Raw genomic sequence first — 19,693 nt, 5'->3', positions numbered from 1 at the left:
TGGATGCACCTCTGTGATATATTAATGATGGCGTCAGAAGCCTTCTGCATTTGATGAAGGGGTTCCTGTCCATGATATTTTATTATTATTATTAATAATAATTTCTGCATCGCAGGGGGTTGGACTAGATGATCCCTGGGGTCCCTTCCAACTCTACAGTTCTACGGTTCTAACGATAATCACTATACTTCATTGCTACTGCTACTGTTATTTAAATCATTATTCAAAAACGACTGATAAGGTGCCACAAAGCTCCTCGGCAGCCTTTCACGGCCCCATCGGACTCCGCCCCGCCCCTCCGTTCCAGACTTCGGATCCAACTCGCTACATTCCGCCTCTGACGCTAACCAATCGCCACGCTCCTTCCAGGAGACACGCCCCGCCCCCTTCTCGCCAGGGCAGTCTCTTTCCGCCCCTTTCCGCAACTTTGTGGCCGCCTCAGTTGCGGAGCTCCGTTGCTCCCGGCCGGCAGGCAGCGAGGATGGTGTGGAGAGGGGCGCGGGGAAGTGGCTGCATGGTACGGGCAGTCTACGTGGGGCTCAGTTGCGGTGTCTTGCTGGGGCTCTTCCTGTACCCTACAGGTGAGGCAGTCTCTCCCTCTTCCCCCCTCTCCAAAAAAGTGGGGCGGTAGGATCAGGACCCCTAGGGTTCAAATCTGCACTCAGGCTATAGAGGAGGCATTCTGGCACCCCAAAAAGTCTTGGTTTGGTTTAAAAAAGGGGAAAGATATTAAGTTTTGTATTTTTCTCTATAAACCTTATTTTTTTATTTTTTAAATAAAATAAAACCATGGGTAATTGGGGAAGGTTTGTAGGTTCAGTGGTGGAGCATCTCCAAAGCTGGGAATCTCCTTTGCCTGAAACCCTGGAGAGCAGCTGCTGCCTGTCAGTGTAGACAATACTAAGGTAGACGGACCAGTGAGTCTGACTCTGTATGAAGGCACCTTTCTGTGTAGCATGCTGAGTGGCCTTAGTCTAGCCCAGGGTGGCCCAACCCTCAAGGACTTTTTTGGTAGCCCTCTGCAACATTTTATAACCCCTGACCCCCCCCCCCCTGCAGCTTCCTCACAGTGATAGAGCTGGGCAGGAGCTTCAGATTTTGTCCTGCCCCCCACCCCAGCACACAACAATGCAGTGTGGGGCTTGTGGGTTCTGTGTTGAAGCACTTTTGTGGCCCACTTGATATGAAAATTTGGGCCACCCTAGTCTAGACCCTTCTCAACCCAACCGATTTCACAGAGTTATTGGGAAGGTAAATGGGGGGTGGGAACCATCTGCCCCTGCCCTACATTCCCAAGAAGGAAGGAACAGAGGGGGCTATAAATATAACAATTTTAAAGACGTAAGAACCTAAAAGAGGGTACAGTTTATTTTTCTCCTTACATCCCCAGGCTGCAGTTGGTTTTCTTTATTCTGAAATAAATATACGCGAGGAGACTTAATGCAGAAAGCTGGAGTTCTGCTCATTGCAAGATAGTCTGTGGGTTGGGTTGTGACTGAGGGCAGTGGGGTTAAGGGTGGGGGGGCGCTTTGCATGTGGTCAGAGGTAATACAGGTTTTCCTCTTCCTCCTCTATTTTTTTCCTTTACCCAAAGAAGAAAAAGGGGGATATGAAATGCACAAATGGATAGATTTTACAGCAATGATGAAAACATGGAAATGTCCCCACCCCCAATAAAATAAGTATTTGCCTGGCACTCTATCATGTTGAAGATGGGGAGCCCCCACAGCAAGGCTCTGTTTGTCTCTCTGCAGCTGCTACCTGCCTTACTGTGGATAGTGGAGGCTGATCAGTGATCCAGGAGGTGCAGGGGCTGGCCAACCGGGACACTTCCAATAGGAGTGGATGCCTTGAATTTCTGGTAGCTCAGTGCACAGTCCCAGGAGATGCTGGGTTGTTCATGGTCAGAACCACCCGAAACAGAATCATGTACAGTACATTTCCCCTGTGATAATTTCCCTTCTTTTTCAGAGCTGCAAATGCAGGAAGAGCAGGGAGACCTCCTCCAGCCCCTCTTGTTCCTCACACTGGTTCTCTGCTCCATGCTGCTGTACTTTGTTGTCTCTCTCATGGACCCAGGATACGTCGAGCATGACGAAGAGGAGAAGGTATGTCATGGGAATGGCGTTCTACTGAGTCACTCCATTAGCCCATCTGTCTCAGTATTGTCTATACAGTGGCACCTCTGGTTATGAACTTAATTCGTTGCGGAGGTCTGTTCTTAAACTGAAACCGTTCTTATCCTGAGGCGTGCTTTCGCTAATGGGGCCTCCCGCTACTTCCAGGTTAGGGGAGCTTGTAACCTGAAGCGTTCGTAACCAGAGGTACCACTGTACTGACTAGCAGCAGCTCTCTGCAGGGTTTCAGACAGAGTTCTCTCTCTCCCCCCCTCCACGCCCCCAGTCCAGGCTAGAGAGCTGTTGGGGATGGAACCTAGAACCTTCTGTGGGCAAAGCTTGAGGTCTACCAGGGAGCTACAACCCTGTGCCTTAAGAATGAAGTAAGATTCTAGCCCTCATTGTCCAGAATAAAGAGTGGAATTAAATAGGAATGCAGGAAAGCGGCAATAAACAGAGTCACCTAGCTCATCATTGAGTACACTGACTGGCAGCAATGCCTCTCCAAAGTTTTGGGCAGGGGGTCCTCTCCCAACCGTAGCAGGAAATGCCATTGGATACATTTAAAGCACATGTCTTCGCCTCAAGAATCCTGGTTACAGTCATTTGTTAAAGATGCTAGGAATCATAACTTTCTGTGCGGTAAACCAGAATCCTTTGGGGGAAGCCATGGCCTTTAAAAATGTGGAGTGTGTGTGTGACATTAAATGCTTTGGACATGCTTATATTCCCCCCCCCCTTTTCCTTCATCTGGAGTCTTTTTTATTTTTTTGTTTCTCGTAGGAACCTGTAAGCGATGAGAAGGAAGCAATGAGCTCCCAGCAAGCTCTAAACGTCCGCCTCCGGCGATGTGGCTACTGCCTGCTGAAGGTAGAGTCTGGGGCCCCGGCAAAGGCCACTCTGAGGGGTGTATCCCTGTTCCAGTCAGTCCCAAATCTCTCTCTTAAGGCTGCCCCCAGCTGCTGCTGAAAAGAACCTCTGAAGACCTCCCACCATTAATAATTGCATATTGCATCCCTCTCAGTCTGCTAGGGCCTTATTTGGAGGAAATTTTCTCTCTCTCTTTTTTTTTGTTAACAATTTATTGATTTTCCAAAAAAGAACATCAAAAAGTAAACATAATAACAACAATATATAGGGGGGGAAAGGTGGAAAAACCATAATGATGATGATGATGATAAATATTAAAGCATAATTTTTGCTTGACTTCCCTCCCCTCCCCCTCTTGGTTTCATTGTTTAACGCTTGTTCACGCACGCCCTTAAAACATTTTAATCTTAATAATCCCATTTTTAAACCTTGTTCATCTTAATACAAATGAGTTTTAAAAGTTATACTAACGTAAAAGTCTATACACAAAGCTTAAAAGGTAAGCATCAAACCTTCACCCCTTTTTTCACATTCAAAGTCTACTTTCTGTTTTGAATTCTGCATTGACTAAATTAACCCATATAGTGCAATAGTTTAGTTTGCCAATCTTCTTCATTTTCTTTTCCGGAGGCTTCTTCCTTCTGTAGGGGCTGGCTGATCTTGGCCTGGCGTCCACTCTCACGTACAGGAGCAAAGTCTTTTGTTCAATAAGTCCAACAAATCCTGTACAACTCAATGTCATAACTTCAGTTTTTTTTTTTTTAACAATTGTTTTCCAGATTTGGGTAGGTAGCCGTGTTGGTGTGATGCAGTCAAAATAAATTAAAAAAATGTCCGGTAGCACCTTAGAGACCAACTAAGTTTGTTCTGGGTATAAGCTTTTGTGTGCATGGGTATCTGAATAAGTGTGCATGCACACGAAAGCTTGTACCCAGAACAAACTTAGTTGGTCTCTAAGGTGCTACTGGACAATCATTTTCCACATTGCTTTCAGATCTTTATATGTCTTATCCCAGGCCTTTTTAATAATTTTACATTGCCACCACATATAATATAACCTTTAAGCTTTTTGCTCTCCCTTTCTGTTTTTTCTCTATCACAGTCAGAGCCTCCCAAATCCTTTTACCTGAAATGTAATTTTTGTCTGTCAAAGACTCCCATATCATTTCACATGAATTGCCATTTTTGTTTTGCACCACTCTTGCTTTCCCTTGTATTTTCTTCAAACCTCGTCTCTCTATCATTCCTACCTCAGTGGTTTGTGCCTTCACCTTTAGTTGTCTCACAGCCTCTCTCAAGTTAAATTGATATTTTCCTGAATTTTAAAAGCTGCCTTATTGACATATTCCTTTAGCTGATCAAACAATTCTCTTTTCAAATCTAAAAGCCAATCATACAAACTCTTCCATTGTGGCCTGGCTGGTTTGTTTTGACATTAAAATTTTTCCTTCTGCCATTTCTGATTTAAACAGAGAGGGCCGATTCTCTCCCTGTTTACTGGCTTCCTCTATAGAATTATATTTCATAACGAAAGATCCTTTCCCATAACCAGGAGTGTTATTTTTAACCTTATCAGTACTTTGTCAAGGACACTCCACTGAGCTAGAGAGGGGGGGGAAAACAGTACTTCCAACCTACTCCCTCCCCCTCTCCCACATTTCCCACAATTGCATATTGCATCCATCTCAGTCTGCTAAGGCCTTATTTGGAGGAAATTTCCTGGTCCTATAGCTAAGCTCAGTACTGTTGACACACTACCACCAGTTCTTCCAGGTTTCAAGCCAAGTGGTCCTTCCCAAGCCCCTAGCTGGAGATGATGATTTATTAAATTACCGGTAAATATATCAGGGCAGTTCACAAATAGAAATGCAATATAAAAACACAAAATACATGATAAAAACATTAACAGAAAAAAACCTCTACAAACCAATACCCCCCAACACATTCAAAACGGATATTAGATGTTAATCAGCCAAAGGCCTGGTTAAAGAGAAACATTTTCACCTGGTGTCCAAGAATATGTAATGAAGGCACCAGACGAGCTTCCCTGGGGAGAGCATTCTGCAAGCAAGGAACCTCCACTGAAAAAGGCCTGTTCTTGTGTTGCCATCCTCTGGACCTCTCGTGGAGGAGGCACACAAAGAAGGGCCTCAGGGGATGATCTCAGGGTCTGGGTAGATTCATATGGAGAGAGGCGGTCCTTGACATATTGTGGCCCTGAGACATTTAATTCAAAACCAGCACATTGAATTGGGCTGGGAAACTAATTGGCAGCCAGTTCTGTTGAGCCATGATCGGTGTAATATGCTCACACCGTCTTGCCCTGGTGAGCAACCTGGCCACCAAATTCTGCACCAGCTGAAGTTTGTAAACCATATTCAGAGGCAGCCCCATGTATAACGCTGGGGATTGAACCTGGGACCTTCTGCATGCAAGGTAGATGCTCTGCTGCCGAGCTGTGTCTCTTTCCCTAAATATGAACCAATGTCCCAGTCCCAATGGTTCTGAAATAAAGGGTGGTTTACATAGGGATATAGAGAACTGGCTTCTCTTGAAAACTGACCATAGCTCAGTCTTGTGTTCACTGTCCATGGTTCCCCACAGTTTCAGGCAGGAGACTTCCTTAGCGTTACCTGGAGATGCCATTGTGGATGGAACCAGGGATCTTCTACATGCAAAGCATACGGTCCAACTCTGAGCCGTGACCCCCCCTCCCCTAAATATAAAGTAAGATCCTAGTCCTCATTGTTCAGATGAATGGGATGCATTAAAAAGGGACCTAGGAAGCAATGCCTTATACAGAAGTAGACCCTTGGACCCATCTAGCTCAGTATTGTCAACACTGCCCAGCAGCAGCTGCCTCCTGGGTTTCAGGTGGGGTGTCTCTTTCCCAGACCCACCTGGAGATGAAAATGTAAGGAAGCACCAAAAACACATGCTGTTCTTTGCTATCTCACAGCAGCCAATGAGGGCCAGGCACTGCCAGGCATGCCAGCACTGTGTCCGGCGCTATGACCACCACTGCCCCTGGATTGACAACTGCATTGGGGAGAGGAATCACCCACTCTTCGTCACGTATTTGGCTGTCCAGCTTGTGGTTCTCCTGTGGGCCCTGCCAGTGGCCTGGTAAGCAAAGCTTATGGCGGGACACCCACAGACATTTATTATTATTATTTGATGTGTGTGTGTGTGTGTGTGTGTGTGTGTGAGAGAGAGAGAGAGAGAGAGAGAGAGAGAGAGAGAGAGAGAGAGAGAAGGAAGGTGTTCAGCCCCCATCCCCAACCATAGAATCATAGAACCGTAAAGTTAGAAGGGATCCTGAGGGTCATCTATTCCACCCCCCTGCAGTGCAGGAATCTCAACTAAAGCATCTCTGACAGATGGCCATCCAACCTATGCATGAAAAGCTCCAGTGAGGGAGAGTCCACCATCTTCAGGGGGAGTCCGTTCCACTGTCAAACAGCTCTTACCATCAGAAAGCTCTTCCTGATGTTTAGTTGTAATTTCCTTTCTTGTAACCAAGGATGAAAGAATAGTCATTCATTCATCCATCCATTCATGGGATCCTCACACAACTTTAACTGACCCAGGCCACTCCCCTTTCCTCAAGCCACACCCCCTCGCTGCCCTGCTCCACCCACTCATAGGATTGAGAATTCTCCCTTGATTGTCTTGAATGTCAGAGGTGTATATATAGGAAACTCTTGAGCAGTGCATGGTTTAATGGAGCCTACTCTACAGAGATACATCTGTTGCCCCGCCCACTTTGGGCCCCTGGCCATCCCAAATCCAAGGATGCATCCCCTGGAAGGATGCCTGCGAGGAAATGCGGCCCTCCGGCTGGAAAAAACGGTTCCCCGCCCCTGATGAAATGAATGCAGCTAGATCATCCATGTGGAACATATTGAACACAATACAGAATTTAAGTACTGCTCTTATTTATTGATTTAACAAAATCCATACACTACAGGGAGAATAAAACTATAAAATAACTATTTAAAACACACACACAGAGAGAGACACAAATCAGCAACAAGCTAACAGTGGGTTAAGACTTGTCAATAATTTTCTAGATACCTGGGTGGCCTCGTTGAAAACAAACATGTTTTAAGCCGGCCCCAAAAGGATGACAGTGAAAGCACCTGCCTGATGTCACTAGGAAGGGAGTTCCAAAGTGCCAGTTCTGCAGATTGAAGCGGTTGAGTGGGCATATATGAGGCAAGGTGCTCTCACAATCTTGTAGTAACTCTTTTTATTGTATTTTTTTTTCATTTTATTTGCTTTTCTGTTTTATCATATCATCAACACAGTGTCAGACACATGATAACAGGAAAGAAAGAAAGAAAAAATAACAAATATACAAAACACACACACACACACACACACACACACAAATACAAATAATAATGGTAACATAACTTACTCCTCCTATTTATTTGACTCTTATAAACCTTAGCTTTTACTCCCCCTCTTTCCCTGGCTTCCCATCTGCTATCTTTTCAACTGTGTTTTCTTACCCTACTAAGTTGTTTTCAATACCTTACGTTATCCCTCGTTATAACATGCTGAGTATTATTATTATTTTGTCAGCCTGTTATGATTATTTTCTTGTTATAATATTTTTTCCATACAATCTATATATAATGTCCTGTCTGCTTTTCAATTCTTATCATCATTATTTCTTAGTCATGCTGGCAAGTTCTATATATTCTAATATGTTGTTCTTTTCTTAATGGTACTGCATCTGTTCTCCACTTTTCTGCTACCAGAATTCGGGCAGCTGTAGTCACATACATCCATAGAATAATCTGGTTTTTGGGATTTCTGTTGTTATTATTCCCAGAAGGAAAGCTGCTGGGGTTTGGGGGAATGTTCTTTTTAACATTTTCTTACGTTCATTGTAAACCATCTCCCATAATTATTTTATTATTCAACAAGACCACCATGAATTTTAATGTGCCACTTGTTTCTTTGTACTTCCACCATAGCTCACTTTTACATCTAGACATTTTGGCTAGTTTGCTTGGTGTCAAGTACCACCTGTGGGTCATTTTTAAGTAGTTGTCTTTTAATGCATAACTAGCAGTGAATTTTAAGTTTGTTTTCCACAATTGTTCCCACAGGTTCAAATCAATATTATGACCCACATATTGTACCCATTTGATTGTAGATGATTTCAGAAATTCTTCTTTCGTTTCCCAATCAAGTAATATCCTATACATTATAGATAATTTTTAACTCTGTATGTTAGTATTTCTTTTTCAAATTGTGATGGTTTTTCTGCAAATCCCAATTACCGTATATACCCGAGTATAAGTCGACCCGAATATAAACCGAGGCACCTAATTTTCCTACAAAAACCTGGGAAAGCTTATTGACTCAAGTATAAGCCGGTTCACCTTTGCCGCTGTGGAGGAGGAGGAGGAACGAGCAGCCCGAAAGCAGCCCTTTGGGCTGCTCCTTCCTCTTCCTCCTTTGCCAAGTTTGCATTTATGCGAGCAGTTCAGGAATGGAACAAGCTGCCTGGGGAGAGTAAAGAACCGCTGTTCTTCTACACTTCTTAAGGAATAGTTGACTGGGGAGAGCAGGTGGCGGCACGAGCGGAGAGAAAGGGCTTTTTTCTCGTCACCCCCACCACCCGCCTCGCTCGAGTATAAGCCGAGGGCAGCTTTTTCAGCACAAAAAATGTGCTGAAAAACTAGGCTTATACTCAAGTATATATGGTACTTATCTACCTTAAATTTTGAATTGATTTGGTGATAAGTTAGCCAGTCCAACATATATTCTTTAATCTCTTCATTTTTTTTTTCATTTTTGGTTCTCCTTCTGAGAAGCCTAACAATTCATTATAGTTAAGCCCATTGTCACTCATATTATTTTTTCTCCTTGTCTCAGCTTCTTTTGGGGATAACTCCTTGGTGTTTTGTTTTCCATTAAATTGTTGTATTTTTCAAATACCCTAATTAAGTTTTTTCTAATAACATGTTTGGTGAAGCTTTTACGTGTTCCAGTTTTGCCATACCAAATATAAGCATGCTAGCTTTATTTGACGTCATGACCAAATCTAGCAACTGTGTGTTTTCTAACAATACCCAGTCTTTTATCCAACACAGACAGGCAGCTTCAAAATAGAATTGTAAGTCTGGGAGTGTGAAACCTCCTCTTTCTTTTATGTTGATAAAGATTTTATGGTTTATCCTAGGTTTCTTCCCTCTCCAAATAAACTTAAGACGAATCTTTTCGCCAATCTTTCAGACGTCATGTATCGTTAAGTATTGGGATTGGTTGGAATAGAAATAAAATTTTTAGGAGAATATTCATTTTTATCACCAAGATTCTTCCCATTAATGATAATTGCATTCTGCCCCATATATTAATTTCTTTCCAAGTCCTCACATAATTATATTTATAGATGTTATGATTGGTTACCAATAGCCACACTCCGAAGTACTTTTTCTCTCAATTTTCCAGTTGGTAATTTCCCCTAATTTCCTTTTGGCTTGATTATCCATTTTCTTAACGTTTTGTCTTTATTTACCGTATTTGAAACACAGCAATTTTCAAATTAAGTTATCTCCTTTAATAACTTTTAAGGCACTTTCTAAAGGTTGTTCCAAAGTTAAGACAATCTCACCCACAAAAACTTTTATAATTTTGTTAATCTTGTAATAACTCTGATGTTGTTCTTTTTTTCCCCCTTCCACCACCAAAAAAAAAAAAAGGTCTGGGCTTAATTTTGAGCATCCTTCATGGGCGTGGCTGCAGTATAACCTGCTCCTCCTTCTCTCCTTCCTCGTGGTTGCCATTTTCACTGTGGTGATGATTCTTCTCCTGGGCTGCCACCTCTACCTTGTCTCCCACAACACCACCACCTGGGAGTTCATGTCCCGTCACCGCATCTCCTACCTGAGAGAGTGTGAAGTGGAAAACCCCTTCGACCGAGGAATCTTCCTCAACCTCTGGCAGTTCTTCTGCGCCTGCCACCTCATCGCCTGGGAAACCCTGTACGCCGATGTGGGAGGCCACACCGTGTGACCGTGGACTGGGTGACAGCACCCAACCCAGGACTGAGAGAGAAAGTTGGAGAGAGAGCTGTTAGCCGGGTAGAAGTGTATTTTGCCAACAGCTATGGAACTGAGGGGAGAGGCTTCTTTTTGCCAGTAGCTTTCCTACATATTTCAGCAACTGGAGGAAAGGCCTTTCCCCATAAGCCAAGACAGAGTGAGCTGTTCTGAGGTGTGTCCTTTGAGAAAGGGAACCCTGCAGACCCTGCTTTCAGACCTTGCTGCTCAAACTGCATTTTGGGGAGAGAGATGGGCAGGGGAGCTAGGAAGCCCAGTCCACTTGTGAGAGTGGGCTGCTGCCCAACCAGTGTCAGTCTGCCCCCCACATGCCTTCCTTAAACCCCAAGGAGTGGCTCTGCCTGTCCTTGGCTTTGGTTGCACTTATCATGGCTTCACTGCCTTCTGCCCCAGTGGCCCCCAGCCACCATGGATGGACCAAGAGGAGGAGGCCATATATTGAAGACCTAAAGTCTTGTTGGGGTGGTGCTTGGGGTTTTGTTTGGGGTGGGGCAGGGTGTGCCTTCTGTCAAGGCTGGGCTCACTCTTTTTAAAAACAAAGATCTATGTTCCCATTATTCCTCCAGCATTTCACGGTGTGCCTTCAAGAAGTAGATCTCAGGGACTAAAGCTTTGTTTAATAATTTTTGAGGTCCTCTTGGGAGCCTCTCCTCAGGAGAGGAGTTTAAACCTGTTTCTGCTTCTTCAATAGGAGGGATAATTTCTACATGCTACATTTCTACATTCTGTTTCTGTAATCTAATAAAATTTAACATTTTTAAAAGCTTAAACCTTGGTTCTTGCTTCTGGTCTCCCCACCTTCAGTGCAACTTTCCCCCTAAAACCATCTGCCGAATATTTCTACCTCAGTTTCTAGACAGGTTGTTTTTTTAAAAGAACAAGCCTAAACTCATTTCTCACCTGAAGATTAATTTGAGAGTTCTTAAACTGTGGCTTTCTATTAGATGTTGGTCCTGTTTGGGCCTGAACCTAGTGCGTGTCATGGTGGGTTGAATTTTTCCCAGCTTTTCTCAAGGAAAAAGGAAAGCTGCTTAATTCTTGAGTCCAGACCATTCGTAGCTCAGTATTGTCTACACTGACTGGCAGCAGCTCTCCAGAGTTTCAGGCAGGGGACATTCCCAGTCCTACTGGAAAATGCTCTGCCATGGAACATAGAATCATAGAATTGTAGCGTTGAAAGGGACCCCGAGGGTTATCTAATCCAACCCCCTGCAATGCAGGAATCTCAACTAGAACATACATGACAAATGACCATCCAACCTCTGCTTAAAAAAAAAAGAAAAGATTCCAGCCCTCATGGTTATGAATAAAGAACAGATTTAAATTCCAGAAAGAAGCTCCATACTCTGGTTCCACATTCAAAAGTTACATCATCATCACAACATTCCTCAAAAGGAACAAACTATTCTGACCCAGTGTGAAAGAATATGGCAGGTGCCTGGAAACAAAGTTAAATCTTTGAACCTCTGATGTTAAAGGGTAGAGATGACCCAGAGGAGTTAAGACCTTGACAAAGTGGCCAAAATCAATAGCCCCTCTCATTGTGGGTACAAAGGGTGTTTTCACAGTCCTGGCAATGATGGCATCCCAATTGATCTCTTGGGAAACAGAGAGGGAAGAAAAAACATAGGCTGCTAGCCAAAGCTACTCCTCAGGGTAGACCCAGGGAAGTCAGTGGAGAGGATTAAGGCCCCAACTGCAGTACAGTGGTACCTCAGGTTACAGACTCCGCTAACCCAGAAGTAGTACCTCGGGTTAAGAACTTTGCTCCAGGATGAGAACAGAAATTGTGCAGCGGCAGTGGGAGGTCCCATTGGCTAAAGTGGTACCTCAGGTTAAGAACTCTTTCAGGTTAAGAATGGACCTCTGGAACGAATTGAGTTTGTAACCAGAGGTACTACTACTGTATACATTTCAGGCAGTATCATACCACTTTAAACAGTTGTGCCTACCGCAAAGCATTCTGGGAGTTTCTGCAGTTTGTTCTTGGAGCTGAGAATAGTTATGAGACCCCTGTTCCCTGTGCAGGGCTACCGTTCCCTGGGAAGAGGGGTTGATTGTTAATCCATGTGGGGAATTGCAGCTCTGAACACCGCTCACAAACTACAGTTCCCAGGATGCTTTGGGGGATGCTTTGTTTCTCCTGTCTTGGTTGCAATCATATCAACACTCACCAGCTGGGTTTGCTATTAGCGGGAGTAAAGAACAAGAATCGCCAACATAGCCATCATCTTAGCATTTTTTTTTAATTTTTTTAAAGTATTTTTTTATTAAAGATTTTCTTGATTTACAAAGGTATGTGCAATGTCTCTATAATTTTTTCTATGTAACATTTTTACAAATCAGTTTCGTTTGTTGAGACATTAAGAAGAAAAGGGGGAAAGAGGTGGGAGGGATGGGGAGATGGGTGGGGTGGGGTCATCTTAGCATTTATGTGGCCTATTTAATGTGTTCAGTGTGTGTCATAATTATATATTTTGGTCATGTCCACTCCACACAGACTTAAAACACATGAACCTTTGCCAATCTGGTTCATTCCAGGTGCTTTGCACAACACCTCTAGTTGTCAGCCCCCACCAACATGGGGGGGGGGAATAAATACTGGATTTCCCAGGAAAGCTACAACTAATTCCTTCCAGCAGTACTGTTTCAGCAGTCCTGGGCCAGTGACTCATTCACCCACAGACTAACCTGTCTCAGAGTTCTAGAACCACACAGGCTGAGTACAGCCTACAGAAAGGCATTTTTTCCCATAGACAAGCAGTGTTGTATAGTGGTTTGGGCAATAGCTGTATGTTCTGGAGAATTCCCAAGCTCCTTTGCTCTGCTTTAGCTCCTACAAATGCCCTGTATGGGTGTGAAATATGTCTAAACCACCTTCATTCACATTCAGAGAGACAGTGTGGTGTAACAGTTCTAGTGTCAGATTATGACTGGGGGAGATCAGGGCTTAACTCCCCATTCAGTCACGAAGCTCACTGGGTCACCTTGGGGGCCAGTCACTGCCTCTCAGCCTGACCTACCTCACAGAATTGTTGTAGGGGATTAAATGAGGACTAGGGCCTGGGAGACTAGGGCCTCCAATCCCCCACTCAGCCATGAAGCTTACCGTGTGTGACCTTGGGCTAGTCACTGCTTCTCAGTCTAAACTGCCTCACCGGGCTGTTGTGAAGATAGAAGGTATGAGGAGAAGGCACAGGCATCAGTGTTGGGTAGGCATGGGCACCAGGAAGGGGCTGCCTGTGGAGTCAGCCACTTTGAAATATGCACTTACTGCAATTCAAGCTGCTGAGCATAAGTGAGGAGAAAACATCAGGAGGCACCAGCTTTCAATAAACAGGGGAAAACACATGCAGGGAAACCCCCTTCACCCCTAACACCCACTGGACATATCCTGAACATCGCAGTCGGAAGCACTGTCTGGGCAGAAATTGTCTGTCTGGATTGTCACTGTTTGAAATATGGCAACACTAATTTCTCCCTAGAACCATGAGGGCTAGGAACCAGCTCTTCTGTTTTTTAAAAAAAGGGAAAGTCAGCCTTCCCAAATGCCATACATAGCTAATACTGAAATATCAAAACAACGTTGTTGTCAGGCCTTCCCTTCAGCAGTTCAGGAAGGCTGTTATAGGAAGATACCATATGAGAAAATGAAATGCCCATGTGGCTCTGGGCAGAAGGAAACAATGGAGCATGCCCTTCTTCATTGCCAGTATTACATAGACCAGGCACCCCCAACCTGCGGCCCTCCAGATGTTTTGGCCTACAACTCCCATGATCCCTAGCTAACAGGACAAGTGGTCAGAGATGATGGGAATTGTAGTCCAAAACATCTGGAGGGCCAAAGGTTGGGGATTCCTGACATAGACATTCAAGCTAAGTTTATGCACCCCATCCTATATATGCTTCCCTGGGTATTCAGAACAACACTACATCTCCCTATCACTACAGGATGAAAGCCCAGAAGTCACATATCTAGTCACCAAATGTTGTGCTGCCATGATATTCGTTGAAGGATGGCCTGTGCTACAAATCAGCCCTAAATAGAAGGCCCATATTGTTAGATCCGCACTTCTGAAGCCCCACCCCATACAGCTGTTATTTTTTAACTGATATCCTTTAAAATTTCCTTATCGGTTTTTATTCATCCATTACCTATGCTTAATCAAATATTCTATGTATATGTTTTAATCTACGTTTGGTTCTTCCCAATTAATTTAATCATTATCCGCTTAGAGATAGTGTTGTGCTATTTATTTAGATGTTTTGCTTATGCTGGTCTGTGACTGTAATAAAGTAAATTCATTCATAAATTCATTCAGGAAAAGCCAGCATCAGAATGGCAATCACAGCCAGAGAGATTCCTAGTTCTGCGCCAAGTTTAAAACACACTGGGTTGTCCCCCCAGTGTTCACCCTACTCAGAGCAGACACGCTGAAATTAATAAACATGATAAGCTTGGGTTCATTCATCTAAATGAGTTCTACTCTGAGTAGAACTTAGCTGGCTACTACCCTGTAATGTTTACTATGCATAGTCTGTCTGATATCCTCCCCCCCATTAAGATGCTGTCAGGCAAAGAATGTCCAGAGTAAGGAATTAACTTACTGTAAAAAGTATGCTTGCCAGTTAGGAAAGGGCCTATGCATCAGTCCTATACCTCTTAGCTACTCCTAGCTGTGCATCCAATGAGGCAGTTGCCACAACAGGGAGGCCCTGCCCCTGACCTTGGTTTATAATCTCTCATATTGAGCTGCGTGCAAGCAGGCGAAGGCTCTGCCCGTGCATAACCTCCTGCTCTGCTTCAATCCTCTTTTGCTCCTAGGAGACCCTGGAGTAGGAAAGGTGGGGCAGGAAGAGAAGGTGTGGAAGTCCTTGACTCTTCATCAGCCTTACATCTCTGTGTTTCCTTCTGCACCTATTCTTCACTCTCCTGGCACCACACCCCCCAGAAATTATGAAAGGGACAGTAAAATGTTTTAAACCATTTTTCCCTAAGTGTGTGGTGGCACCCCCTGGGAGGTGGGATTTCCAATTCGGGGGTGCTGGAGGTGAGCATGACTGTCAAGACTTCAAAGCAGTGATATCAATGGGTCAAGTTCATCCATTATACTAAATTAATTACATTGGCTCCCAGTGCGTTTCCGAGCACAATTCAGTGTTGGTGCTGACTTTTAAAGCCCTAAGTGGCCTCGGCTCAGTATACCCGAAGGAGTGTCTCCATCTCTGTCATTCAGCCCGGACATTGAAGTCCAACTCCGAGGGCCTTCTGGCAGTTCCCTCACCGTGAGAAGTGATGTTGCAGGGAACCAGGCAGAGCCTTCTCGGTAGTGGCACATGCCCTGTGGAACGCCCTCCCACCAGATGTCAAGAAAATAAACAACTGACTTTTAGAAGACATCTGAAGGCAGCCCTTTTTAGGAGTTTTTAATTTTTGATATTTTATCGTGTTTTTAACATTTTAATACAGTATTCTGTTGGGAGCTGCCCAGAGGCCCGTCCAGATGGGTGGGGCATAAGTAATATACTACTACTACTACTAAACAAAAAGTTTTAATTGGATTCTGAATAAATGTGCAATTAACTGTTACCTGTTTTAAGTTTATTAGACTATTATGTTCCTTGGTGGGTTGTGCAAACTTCTATTCTGTAGGTTTGGGGCACTTGGGAACCAAGGGGGATGCTGAGCCAGCAAAACCTGCTCAGTGATTTCTCCAAATTGGAAGTCCTTTAGGGTGAAGGATGGTAGCTTGGTGGTAAACCACCTGTTCTGAATGCCAAAGGTCCCAGGTTCAAGCATCAGCTTGCAAGGGAGGTTAAAAATAATAAAAGGGTTTCTCCAGCTATGTTTGAAGCAAGAGGAAGAACAAGCAAGTAGTAGGTCCCTTGCATGGAAATGAGGGAGAAATGACAGAGAGAAGGCAGAACTGCTCAACATCTATTTTGCCTCTATTGTCACCCAAAAGGAAAGCAGTGCCCAACCTGCTGACAACATGTCACGGAGCCAAGCATGGCTCGGGAAGGGAGCGTGGGAGAAGGAACAGGGAGAGAAAGCTGGAAAGCAGACAGTCAGGGGGAGGAGGCTGGATATAGAGAACCGGCACAATTAATCTCAACAGATACGTCCTCATCAGACAGCCCTCACTTGCAGACATCACCGGAAGAAAGAGGAAATACTTACGTCAGTAATAGACAGGGGGAGGGGAGCCAGAGGGGGGGAAAGAGATTTACACGTCATTTCCGAGCTACCCAGAAATTCTTATGCGGGAAAGGGCGCAAAGAAGAGAGCAGTTAGGATATTTGCCGCAGAGGGAGTAGCCATGATTTATTGCACTGTAATTACCAAAGACTAAATAAATGCTTTTGAAGCTTGAAACTGGAGCCGGCTTTTACTCCCAGCAACGGCCAAAAGGCAAGGGTTGCCGTGACAACATATCCTAACTCTACTGAGTTGCTGTGAGGCTTTTATAGCGGCAAGAATGGAGGGGCTTGATAAGAGGCTGGAGGCTGCAAGGGCCAGCTGGGAATTGCAGGCTAAAGAGGCTCTTTTGAAGGTTCGGCAAGAGGGAGAAGCCAGGATTGCAGATTTGGAGGAAGCAAAAAAAGCGTTCTGAGCTTCGAAACGCCAAACTGGAAGAAGATTTGCGAGATCTTGAGATAAGGCTGGGCGAGGCACGGAAAGCCAGTGGGGGAGGAGCCACAGCTGTCGTGACTCAGCGGCAACAGATTGCATCAGTGAGTAAGTTCGATGGAGACCCCAGGGGCTATCTGGGTTTCAGGACAGAGATTGATTATGCCCTTAAGATACGTGGGAAGGATTTTCAGACTGATGCTGAGAAGGTGGCCTTTATTATTTCCCATTTGTCGGGGCCAGCTAGAGAATGGGTCCGCCCGCTTTTGGCAAGTGACAACCCAGCGCTTGGGAATCTCCAGGACTTCCTGGATGCCATGGCGGCGCATTACACCAGTGACATTGACAATGAGATAACCAAGCAGGAGATCATGAGCCTCAGACAAGGGGAGGGGACTGTGAGAGATTATGTGGCGAAATTTACCCTTTTGTGCCATAAATTGGGGTGGGAGATTTTGGCCCCACAAACGGAAGCGCTGTTTCAGCAGGGGTTGAACCCCGAAATTTTGGATGAAATAAGCAGGGGACCACGCCCAAAGGACACTGATGCTTACATAAAAACGGCCCTGCAGGTGGGGGTTCGAGAGGAACAAAGGGCATGGGAGAGGCGGAATGGGCCCAGCAGAAGACCGTCCAATGCTTACAGGAGGCCGATCCCCAGCGCCCAGCCCGTTCAGGGCAACAGGCAGCACCTACCCCCCGAAGAGCCGATGGAGGTCGGTCGTTTGGACACGAGGGAGGTTCCCAAAGAGACGCCTCGCAGGGAGTTGCTGAGGCAGGGGGAGAAGGAAACGCGCAAATGCTTTGTATGTGACAAACCTGGGCATCTAGCCAGGAATTATTCCCAGAAGCGAGTGTGGCAAGGGATGGCCGCGGCTTCAGTGCAGGAGGCGAGAGAGGGAGCACAGGAGCAGGGAAACGCCAACGCCTGGTTGGAAACAAGAGAGGGCAAGACCAACCAGGCGGAACGCAAGTAAACCCCCCACAACGGCAGAGTGAAGTGGTTCCACGTACGCCCAGACCGGGAATTGTGCTGATGGTACGGCTGGAATTGCCAAATGGGTACCCCCTTGACGTAGAAGCGCTCCTAGATTCGGGCAGCTCTGCCTCCTTCATGTCCGAAAGCTTTGCCAAGGCTCACCAGATCCATTTATTGCCCTTGGACTTTCCCCTGGTGGTGACCACAATAGATGGGAGAGAACTGCTGGGTGGCCAGGTGCGACATCAGACACCGCCCATGAGGATGAGCGTCTCGAGGCATCAGGAAGTGATTGCGTTCAATGTCACCCATCTGGCAGGGGCGCCGATCATACTGGGCATGAGCTGGCTAGATCTCCACGACCCGGTTGTTGCCTGGCACCAGAGGTCACTCACCTTCGGGTCCTCACATTGTACGGAGAATTGCCTGATGGAGGTGGGAACGCCGGAGATGGAGGGGAGGATCGCCACGGTACGGTTGGAAGAGTCCAGGGGCATTCCACCGCAGTACGAAGACTTCAAGGAAGTGTTCAGTGAGAAGGAGGCGGACCGACTACCACCCCATAGGCCTTATGACTGTCAGATTGAGCTCCTGCCGGGGGCGAAGTTGCCAGCAGGAAAATTGTACTCCATGTCGGAGCAGGAGCTGCAGGAGTTGAAGGAGTTCATAAAACTGAACCTGCAAAGGGGATTCATACGAGAATCCCAGGCAGTCGGAGGAAGCCCGGTATTTTTCGTGGACAAGAAAGGCACGGCTCAAAAACGTCTTATAGTTGATTACAGGATCTTAAATTTGCGAACGAAACCAACCGCCTTCCCGATGCCAAGAATCGACGACTTGTTGGCGGCAGTGCGAAAGGGAAAATTTTTCACGAAGTTGGATTTACGAGGGGCATACAACCTCATAAGGATCATAGAAGGAGATGAGTGGAAAACAGCCATGTTTACCCCGTTGGGCACCTACGAACACCGAGTGATGCCTTTTGGGCTCCAAGCGGGCTCCCACACCTTTCAAGCCTTTATGCATCATGTACTGGGCCCCTTGTTGTACCGGAACTGTGTATGTTTTTTGGACGATATCTAGATTTATTCTGACAATGAGAAGCAGCATGAGCAGCATGTCAGACAGGTGTTGCAGAAATTGAAACAACATCACCTGTATGTGAAGCTGGAAAAATGCCAATTTCACGTCCAGCAGGTTGACTTTCTGGGGTACAGGGTGTCTGACAAAGGCCTGGCAATGGATGGGGAGAAGGTTAAGGCAGTGTTGGATTGGAAGACACCCAAGACCAGAAAAGATGTACAACGCTTCATTGGTTTCAGCAATTTCTACCGCAAGTTCATCAGGAATTTTGCGCAGCTCACTAGCCCGATAACCGACACGCTGAGTACTAAGAAGAAATTTCTGTGGACTCCAGAGGCGCAGAAGGCGTTTAAACAGCTGCGCCGGGTATTCGCCTCTGAGGAACAGTTGTTGCACCTCGACACAGCGCGGCCCATATGCCTGGAGACTGATGTGTCGGACAGGGTGGTAGGAGCAGTACTGTTGCAACAGGATGCAGAAGGAAACTGGCGACCCTGTGCGTTTTTCTCGAGAAAGCTCAGTAAATCGGAACGCAACTACACCATCTGGGACAAGGAGCTGTTGGCCGAAGTGGCGGCATTTCCTGATTGGAGCCCGCCACCAGATCCAGATCTACACAGATCACAAGAATCTGGAGTACTGGAGAACAGCCAGAGTGCTCAACCAGAGACAACTCAGATGGGCGGAATTCTTCGCTGACTTTGATTTCAGGATCCATTACGTCCCTGGTGACAAGAACGCAAGGGCAGACGCCTTGTCTCGCATGCCGCAGTACCTGGAGGAGGGATTGCTGGAAGAGAGACATGTGGTGCCACCCGGCCGATGGCAGTGTGCTGGAGCCAGGGATCAAGAGTCTCTCATACGACGTCTCACTAGGGAAGATGCGTTTGCGCAGCAGAAATTCAAAGACCTTCAACAAGGCACAGGGGTG

General features: G+C 45.7%; 1 protein-coding gene across 1 annotated transcript; it reads left to right on the top strand.

The window, feature by feature from the left end:
• The first annotated feature begins 467 nt into the window (after positions 1–467).
• ZDHHC12 (zinc finger DHHC-type palmitoyltransferase 12) lies at positions 468–10,839 on the top strand. The gene is made up of 5 exons (XM_033138231.1): positions 468–581; positions 1,909–2,108; positions 2,901–2,987; positions 5,947–6,113; positions 9,710–10,839. Exons 1-5 carry the CDS (start codon positions 482–484, stop codon positions 10,020–10,022), a joined length of 867 nt encoding a protein of 288 aa, XP_032994122.1. The 5' UTR covers positions 468–481; the 3' UTR covers positions 10,023–10,839.
• The last annotated feature ends 8,854 nt before the right edge of the window (positions 10,840–19,693 follow it).

This window comes from Lacerta agilis, chromosome Z, assembly GCF_009819535.1.
Source record: "Lacerta agilis isolate rLacAgi1 chromosome Z, rLacAgi1.pri, whole genome shotgun sequence".
Lineage (NCBI taxonomy): Eukaryota > Metazoa > Chordata > Lepidosauria > Squamata > Lacertidae > Lacerta > Lacerta agilis.
The sequence above is the reverse complement of the archived record's forward strand: the minus strand, read 5'-3'. Positions and strand labels throughout refer to the sequence as shown.